This window comes from Malania oleifera, chromosome 6 (genome assembly GCF_029873635.1).
Source record: "Malania oleifera isolate guangnan ecotype guangnan chromosome 6, ASM2987363v1, whole genome shotgun sequence".
NCBI lineage: Eukaryota > Viridiplantae > Streptophyta > Magnoliopsida > Santalales > Ximeniaceae > Malania > Malania oleifera.
Window position 1 is genome coordinate 30226640 of NC_080422.1, and position 9966 is coordinate 30236605.

The window sequence follows — 9966 nt, forward strand, 5'->3', positions numbered from 1 at the left end:
AAAAATATAACTATTTGTCGTTGCTCATTGATCAACAAATGTTGTAAAAATGAAAAAAAAAATTAGCTATTTTTTTTCGTAATTGTTCAAGAAATTTTAAAAATGGAAAACTAAAATTATATTCCAACCTTGGAAAGTATACGGCAGAAAGGAAAGGAAAGGGAAATTCAAATTTCCTTTGAAAAGTCAAAATGCTAGACCCTCAACGGCAATTCTTGGGCGATAGGCGGGATCGTCCGGCTGGGGAAGCTTCCAGTACTACGTGTCCAATCCTATGGACTATAAAGCGCCATGTCACATATATTCAGACGCACCGACATATGTCTGGAAAAAGGCTATAAATATCCCACTTGCCTCTTTACTCTTCTGTATGGCCATGGGAGCAGAGCAAGAACTCTCAGATCTCATTTGGTTTTGATAATTTTCCCGGTTCGAAGGTGAAGAAGCTGCGAACAGACGAAACCTAGCACAGACTGTGATCATAATTTCTGTTTCTTTCCATATCGCCGACGCCGGGGAATATAATCGAGAGGTTGTATGATTTCTTTTCACCTTTTGTTTTTGATTTTACTCTCTGTGTTTGTTTTGGATTTAATATTGTAAATCTGATTTTGGTTAGGGTTTGATATTGATTTCTTCTGTAGTCCCTTTTCAGTTTAATCTCGATGACTTGACTACGAACGTGTGATTATTTTATTTTGGATGATAAACTAAACAGTCTAAACCCTTTTAGCCCGGTGCCGTTGCTTCTGTAGTTGTGTTTTTTTCTCCCTACCTTTTTGTTTAGGACCGTCTAGGGTTTTTTCTTGCGTCTGTTCGTGTGTAACAACAATGGAGTTTTTCCGACTTGATCGTCAACAGTCTTTGTTTAGAATTGTTATATCCTGGTTGAATGTAATGAAGGATGAAGAGCTTTGATTCTTTTTCTGCAGAAGTGTTATATGTTGACAGGGATAGTTACCTTATGGTCTCACCCCTTGAAACATTGGAGCGATATTGTGAAGATGGGTAACTACAGTATATACAAATTCTAACATGGCTTCCCAATTCTTTAACCACGCCAGGAAGAAGAAATTAGCATCCGGGCGGGATGGATCTCTACCTGTAGCTGAATTTATTTGAATGATAATTGTATACTTTATTTGTATGGTTCTCTGATGAGCCACTTCTTCAAATAAGTGAGAGACTGGGTGTATTGGGGTTTAGGTTTTACAGTTTTGAGAGAAGTCAAATCTTTATTTGTCTCTTTGCTCACATGAGTTTCTCTTTTGTTCTACTTTGGTTCTCTTTGTTCTATCTACTTTACAAAGCTACTTTTGATTTCTCCTAAAAATACGTGTTTTTGATATCTTTAATTGTTCATAAATTTAAAAACTCAAATATCAAACCGTATCTGTTTTGGAAGGAAGGAGAAGGAGGGAAAGGGAAGAAAATGCAGCGAAAGTTTAATAATACTTTTGTTTGAAAGTTCTACTTTCTTGGGATGGAAGGAGATTGAAATATTTCTCTTTCCTCACTGTCTATTTGAAGCTCTCTGAATCTAAACTCTCATTCTCTTTTTCTCTGTAATTAATAAAAAAATGCATGTAGAAATTAAAGTTATTGCTTTCCCTCCCTTTATGTTCTTTAAAATATTACTTTTATTCCCCCTCACTCAACAACCAGATTCTTATCAGTACAATTGCTATGAGCCGAGCTGTGGTGAACTTGAGCTTGAGCTTAACTCATTTGTTTATAAGCAATTTTGAGTTGAGCTGAAGGTCAGCTCGAGCTTTAAGTTTTCTATTCGTGTTTAAGTCGTTTAGCATATATAACTCGAGCTTGATTCGACTAAAGTTCATTTTACATATAAATGAGCCAAGCTTGGGCTCTATCAGCAATACTCAACCATCTCCAGCTCGAGCATATTATTTTCTGTTTCAGAGAATATTTATGGATAATTAATAAATTTATTAATAAATTTAACTAATAAATTCATTGATTTTATTAATCAATTTATTGATGTTACTTGACTTAACTAAAGCTCATTCCAAACTAATAAATGAGCAAAACCATTCAGCTAATTAAATTTATTGACAATTAATGATTATAATATGAGAAATATATATATATATATATATATATATATATATATATTTTAAAGTAAAAAATTTAAAATCAAATTTAATGTGATTAATATTGAGTTTGTTAACAAGCCTAATATCGTGCTAGTTTATGAACCTAATATCAAGTTTGTTCATGAGTTTTTAACGAATTGATAAACGAGCTAGTTCGCAAGCTGTTAAATGAATTGGGTCATGAGCCTAACAAGTAGAATACGAATAACTTTGACCTTGACTCTTTCAATTGATGAGCTCAAAACCTGAGCTCATGCTCGGATTGTTTGACTTAATAAATGAGTTGGAGCGAGCTATTAAGTTGAGCACCAATTAGCTCGATCACGAGCGGCTCCACTCATTTGTAGTTGGGGCTAACAAAAGAACTCAAGAAACTGTAGAGTCTGTTGGCCATGATCTTACTAATACACTTGTACAAAATAATGCCGAAGATATAGGCCTGAAATCAGAAGGATAAGCCGGGTTTTTAATTTTAAGAACAAGGGTTAAAAGAGTAGGATTTGCCTATTTGCAAAGCTTTGAGTCATTGAAGAAAGATAGGACAATAGCCGCCTCATCAGATAAATGATGTACCAGGGCCAGGAACCTTCTCATATGAGGATGAGGAAGCTTCTTACTCTTCTCTTTATGAAGTGATTTGCCTAGGATAAATTTAAAAAGAGTTTAAAAGAGAGGATTGCAGGTCAGAATTTTGTCATTAGGAGAGCCAAGCAGATCAGAATAGAACTTCAGAAGCTCATTATTGATTTCCTCAAAAGATTTATCTATTCACTGTTTTGGGTTCTGATTCGTGTCTTAACTCTTTTATTATTTACAGAAGAAGAGAATAATTTATTGTTGTGATCACCTATTTGGAGCCATGACGCCGAGGCTTTTGGCTTCAAAAAATTTTCTTCAATGCCTCAGACATCTAGATAAGCCTTTTGTTATGGCAACCTCAGATAGTCAGATATAGCAGCTGGGTTTGAGTTTAGGATCTGAAGTTGAGCCTGATTCAATGCTCGTTTTGTAGAGTCGAGCCTTTCATTAATGTGAGAAAAGAATTGCTCATGGAAAGACTTCATCTTTAGTTTAAGAATTTTAGCTTCTGATAGAGTAAGCATTGGAGAACCATGGCTAGTGGAATTCCAACTATCAGATAGATCAGAACTGGAAAAAGTAAATTTTCAAACTTCAAAGAAAATTAGCGAAACATACCCAATGGGAAACTTGCGTTTGTCTAACAGCGTTTTTGTTTTTTTTGGCGAGTCATAGCTGCGTGTTTCCAAAAATGTGATAATAGAGAACTTCCTATTCTATAAAAGGAGGTTCCGCTTTAATGGTTTCTCGCATATTCCCACCGACCACGAAGCTTGAGGCCCAAGTCATTCAAACGGAAGCAAAATCACAAGGACCGGAAGGGCCGTCCCTCTCCAACTCATTCCTCACTGATCGATCCACGGCTCCAACTCCTCCTCTGGTGCTGACTCGCATCCATCTTCCTCCTCTTTTTGCTTTCTCTTCTGCATTAATTTGTTTCGATAGTGGACTCATGAATGAATGCGTTGGTTAAGTTTTGATCAGAAGGATGTGTCCTTGAAAACTCCAAGTTCTACCCTTCCATCATGGAAGAAACTCCCCAGGAGAAATTTAATGAGAGAAGATAAACATGTATTATGTGTTTGGGAATGGATTTCAAATCTTGGATTTGAATTTATATTTATTCTATTTTTTAATTATTGTATAATTATTATAAAGCAGATATTAATTTGGAATGACTCATTTATGTGTATATATATATACACCCTTCGTTGTGGCTATTCGCTGCTAGGTCGTTCGTCGTTCCACGGCGGTAGTCATCGTCTGTATTTGCCGTCGTCTCTCTCTCTTAGTTCTTCTTTCTTCTCCGACAGCAGTCTTGTCATTTTCGGCGTTGCAGATCTCTCGTCTTTCTGTGTTTTTCGGCAGTCGACTTCTCTGGCTCGTCTCAAGTTCATCGTAGATCTCTCAGTTCATCTCGCAGCTCTTTGTTTTTGTTTTTTTTTTTTTCAGGCATCTCTGTCTCATCTGTTCTAGTTCCGGTTGTCTACTCCGACGATATTTTCTCAGTTCATCATTCAGTCTTTGTTCGGCGTTCTTCCTCCTCTGCAGACGTTGTCGTTCCCTACAGGCGTCGTTCGGCGTTCGAACCTCATCGCCGTCGTTCGGTCGGAATCCTACTCCCTCCACTAAAGCCGACATCGTGGTCGTTCCTCCCTGCACTGACTCATCATCGTGCTTCTCTGAATATTGCTTCTTTGCAATTCGTCTCCCTTTTCGGCATCGCTGCATATCTGGTTCTCATTTTTCCCAGTCGTCTCAGCTATTTTTCTCCAGTATCGCCGGTGCTCGCAGTAGTTTCTCCGGAGCTCTGTTATCTGTTATCTTCTCCGGCGTGCTCCCTGTCTCTCCAATGACTTCTGGGTAGTCTCCGGCTAGGCCTGCCTTCTTCGGCCTCATCTCAGTGCACCGTTCAATCTCCAGCGTCATCTCAGTAGGTTCTTGATTTTCCGGCGACATTTTTCCGGCGTCGTCTCATTCTGATTGTCGTCGTCTCTCCTTTTGACAAAAACCAATAAAATATTTTACTTCAAGTGTTTTTTTTTTTTTTTTTTTCAAATCCAACAAATTCAAATTCAAGATCCGACATCTAAGCTTCCAAACATAGTCCTGAAGTTCTGTTTAATTAATTGCTTAAATGCAACCACTTGCAGACTTTAGGTTGAGGGCAAATTGCTGGAAAAAAAATTCATGTTTCGCTCCTTAGTGGATCGGTGCATTACTAATTGATACCTTCTAGTAAAAAATATATCTAATACTTGGTGATGTCTTCTATTTGATACTTTTTAAAGGAATCAAGTTTGTTCCATGGGCTCAATTTGACACAAGCAAATATTTATTTGTTGAATTTTTATTTTTTGTAGAATTTTCTTTTCTAGTATAAACTAGGCTTCTGATCCCCTAGATTTGGTGAACGAAGGCTTCCCAAACAAATTTGCAGAACTAAGATTGCCCAAACAAGTACGGTGGTAAATAAAAGAACGTAAACAACAAAGTTGGGTATAGGTGGTCATTTTATAGTTGCCTATGATTTGCTGGAGGACAAGCGTCACGATACGTTGTTGTTATTATTATTATTTCTATTTTTTATTATTCTTTTTTGGTGTGGAATTTCCAAATTATATTGCATTATATTGTTTTTCTCTTAATGAATTAATGTTATGCTTTTTTTGCTAACTAGTGATTTTTTCTGTTTAAATTTATACAGGCATGCCAACTCCTAGCAGCTGGTCATGTGTAACTCGTCCACCTGCACCTCTGAAGTGCCCATGGCTTGTGTTTTCTCATGGGAAGCACAAGTCCACACAGACATTCTACAACGTAGCCGAAGATTGCTATTATGTGAAAAGCATACCTGATATGTGCCAAAAATACATATGTGCTTCTTGTCACGGATGGCTGGTGATTATGGATATCAACTCTGATGACTTTTTTTTACTTAATCCTGTTTCAATGGAAAAAATAGAGCTGCCACCATGGAATTCATTTACGTTAGAGTCTTGTGTTTTGTCGCTGCCTCCTAGCAATCCCAACTGCATTGTTGTTGTTTTTGCTGCGAGTTTAGGCGAACCGTATATCAGGTTTTGCCGACCAGGTGATTGCAGATGGACTGATTGTGAACTGGGATCACTGCTTGAAATGCTGAGGTTTCCTACTACCTGTAATGGCAAAATTTATGGACTTACTAAAGTCAAAGGAAGTCTTGCAACCTTAGAGTTTGTTGGCTCCAATGTATCTGTCAGGAAATTAGTAACGGAGAAACGTCCTTGGCCATCCCTAGTAGGAATTACACAGTCAGGAGCACATCTAGTAGAATCAGGTGGGGAGCTTTATCTTGTCGTCACAGCGCTTGTCGGTGAAGCCGCTAAGCTTCGGGATGTGGAGGTGTTTAAAATGGACTTCCCAAGTTTAACTTGGTTGGAGGTGGAAAGTTTAGGTGACCGAGCATTTTTTGTCGATGGAAATTGGGGAAACTCTGTTTCTTGCTCCTCTGCAGCATCAAGAATTAAGGGAAATGCTATTTACTACATTGATGGACGACGAGACAAGAACCTGTATGTGTTTCATCTTGAAGATAGGAGCTTATCTGTTTCTCTACCTTGTCCAAAATTTCGTCATCTGTTGGATACTCTTTGGGTTATGCCAGAATTTCAAGAACATGCTAAACTAGATTAATTAGCCATGTACTGTCATTTATTATTTTGTTGCTAACCATAAAAAAGTACTCGTACTTTCAGATGGATTATGTGTCTATTATGTTTATATTGACATTTTCTTTAATGCTCGATAATTATAATCTCATAAATCTAATCAATTCTTTAGAAAATTTTTTGTTTCATTACATAAAGCAACTTTAATCATAGAAAGTTTGATCTTCCACCTTAAAATTAGAAACTAAGTTATGTAATATTAAAATAATTAATTTTGCGGGTAATATTGCATATCTATAGATAATGATGCGATGTTCATTTGGAACACAAGTAGAAATTTACACATGGTTCAAATTTCATGCTAACAAATCTTAAAATCTTTCTTTTCATTCATATTAAGTGGCGTAAAAATGACTTTTTGCCTCTGAAAAAAAATTGAAAAAATGTTGGGAAAAATATTTCTCATGCTACTTATTTTAAAAGGGTTATCTTTTGAAAAATAAAATTGACTGATATGAGGGGAAAATTGAAATATATCTACTAAGGGTTCAAACTAACTAGTTCTTATTCTTAATCTAAATTTCTCTTACTTTGCAGACAATTATATCCGTCACTCAAAAAAAAAAAACCTGATTTTTGTTAACATATGTGTCTTAGATGTACTAAATGTGTGGAACTACAAGATAAAGAAGAAGAAGCTAAAAGCAGATACTGAGCCAAATTCAGAAAATAGAATTTGAACCTTTAGTAGATATATTTCACGTATCCAAGAATCAGTCTGGGGGAAGTACATGCATAAAAAATTAAAAAAAAAAAAAAACTTTAAATTAGTGAGAATATTTTAAATGTTTGTGATAAAATATTTCTTTTAATTTAAACAATGCTGTAAATCATAATTGATAATGCTCTTTAGTCCACAGATCTTCATCCTTAAAGATATAGCTCTCTCTCTCTCTCTCTCTCTCTCTCTCTCTCTCTCTCAGATAGGGCTTCACAGAAGTAGGCAATGAAAAATAAAATTTCAGATAGAAGGGAAGACCTTCGATCTGAGAATTGATAAGGTGGGAGAAATCCCTTGCTTGTTCGTTCCCGAGAACAGTATTTCCCGTAATAGCTGGGTAAGATTCTCCAAAGAGCCTGTAAGTCAGTTTACTAGATGTTGATTCGATGGGTTGAAGTGGGAAAATTTCTGGAGTTAGGATTAGGGTGGAAAGTCAAGCAGCACCCAATCCAAATATATTTATTTATGGTTGGAATTGCGTATTGGTGGACTTACATTCTAAATGCAATGTTGCTAAAGTAGGGATAAGAATGGAAAATGATAGACCAAAGTTCCATGCCTACCCTCCTTATATATACTCCTCCCCACTAAATCCACAGCACACAATGTCATCATTCACTCGCACACTCCCAAAGTATAATGATCCTTCTATATATATACCTAAGTTATGTGTGTGCTCGCTCACACTCAAAGAAAACTAATATCCCCAAGTAACCAAAAAAGAAAATGTAAATTTCCTCTTATTTCGGAAACGAAATGTTCCCCTCTCATCTTACCCCTCTCCCCATGTAAGGTTCCCCTATTTTTTTTTCTCCTTTTTGGTACTAGCTTCCCATGCACAAAACCACCTAAATCCTACCTATAAGTCCATCCCCACATTTCACACCTCACAAGAAATTTCCCAAGGAAGAACACCTAAGTTAGCCTACAATTGTTCTCCAAGCCTCCATAGCCGAGACATTAAAGGAGCTCAAGGTCTAGGTGTGGCTATCCGTACACCCCTCACCTCCTCATTTGAGTTTGTTGGCCTAACATGACTTTCGAATCTTATTTTGATGATAACAAATAAAGGTAAATTTAACATGTTATGGTTAAGTAATGATGTTTCAGGAATCATAACATATGAAGTTCAAAAGTTTAAGGTTTATAAGCTCAAGATCACAAGTGTTATGAAAGAATGTATCCCAAAGACAACTGATCAAAAGGAAGCTTAAGAAGCTAAAGATAGACAAATCATATGGAAGCTTAAAGGATATTGAAGCTCAAGACAAAATGGACTCAAAGCAAAGAGATACATGAAGACTTCAAGATTAGAAAATTTTTAAAGTCTTTAGGAAGTCTTGTGTAAGTACTTCATTTAAATATCAAATTGAATGCTTTGAAGTTCATTAGGGTTATTCATGGACTTAGAGACCATATTTTGAAAACCTCGGAAAATACTCTTTAAAAGTATAAAAACAAGTTGGCTAAAGTTTTTGGAAACAAACTTGAAAAACAATATTTTAACTGTTCAGGCGACTAACATTTTTCTACTGAGTTAAATTTGACAGACAATGTAGGATCAAGCGACTGACCTGTTTTAACCTTGAAAATACGCCGATTTTCAAAGTTCAGGAGACTAACCCCGATGGGTTCAGACGACTGACCCTCTTAACGATTAATTTTTAAGTTGTGTTTTAAAGTTTCCAAAATGAGTTGCTTGTGCCCCAAACTTTGTAAAAACTTGGGAAACACTCCAAGTAACTTGGGTAACACGAATTTATGATTAGCTCTACAAATACATGATTTCTTAAATCAAATCAATACCAATAATTGAAAATCTGATTTCAAGCTATATTGCTCATACTCTCTTAAAGCCTTCTTTCACACATATACTTGCTGAGATTTTCTAAGAAATACTGAGTCATTGATCACCGATCTCTGAGCAAAACTTTTGAATTTTGAGTCAATCCAGAAAAGATCCTATTGATATACTCTTTGAGTTTTAATTTCATTCTTCATTGATATTTACTTTGAAGTATTGATTAGCTGTGCTATATTTGTACTAATCTACTCTTTTTGAGAGTATTTCTTGTACACAAAAATTCTTTCTTGTTTTCTTGACGGTTCAGGGCTGTTGAATCATTGTACCAAGCATGGGGTATCGTTTGGAGAGGTGTACTCTATCCTATTGAAGGAGGGATTGTAAGGTTGCTCCTACCCATAAAGGAGTGTTATAGTGGAATCCTTAGGTGGTGTTGCTTAAAGCGATGACATAAGCCAGTATAGCCGAACCTCGTAAAAACTTGGTCTCACTCTCTTTCCCTAAACTCTCTTTAATTTTATGCACACATATAATTGCGTGGTTGTTTATTTCAAATCTATAAGTTGTGTGGATTGAATATTAAATAAACCGAAAATTAATTTGACTTTGGGATACCGGAAACCAAACGAGAGTACGTTGATTGATCAATACTTATTGCGGAAACCATAAGGGAGTACGTTGATTGATTAACACCCAAGACTCATTAATTGAAAGTCTATTTAATTTCTGAGTTTGAAGAGTGTTGGAAATTTCAAGTGTGCTTTATTAAATCTATTAACACAGGGCTTTTATCAAACTCTACTTTGAGTTATTCAATCGCTGAATCTCGAAAGCTTTACTTATGATGCCCCAATTTCCAAACCATTTTTTTCCAATAAATAACAAATATTAATCATATATTAGCCACGTTAAAAACTTTGACACTATTTAAACATAACCCAACTTGAAGTGGGTGCTGGGTAAACAACCATAGAAACAACCCTAATAGCGGAAGTCAAAATTTATATATCATTCAGAATACAAATAACCATAGTA

The 9966-nt window shown here is 36.0% G+C and overlaps 1 protein-coding gene and 1 long non-coding RNA gene across 2 annotated transcripts; both read left to right on the forward strand.

Annotated features, from left to right (window-relative positions):
• Positions 1-312: 312 nt before the first annotated feature.
• On the forward strand, positions 313-1333 carry LOC131158013 (uncharacterized). The gene is made up of 2 exons (XR_009137377.1): positions 313-532; positions 933-1333. It is a non-coding gene; the product is annotated as an uncharacterized LOC131158013 (long non-coding RNA).
• Positions 1334-5405: 4072 nt separating this feature from the next.
• Positions 5406-6371, forward strand: LOC131158540 (F-box/kelch-repeat protein At1g57790-like). The gene has a single exon (XM_058113411.1). The coding sequence runs from the start codon at positions 5406-5408 to the stop codon at positions 6369-6371; it is 966 nt and encodes a 321-aa protein (XP_057969394.1).
• The last annotated feature ends 3595 nt before the right edge of the window (positions 6372-9966 follow it).

Bases quoted from the DNA above. Each gene is read 5' to 3' on its own strand.
- LOC131158540 (XM_058113411.1), top strand. From the start codon at position 5,406: ATGCCAACTCCTAGCAGCTGGTCATGTGTAACTCGTCCACCTGCACCT.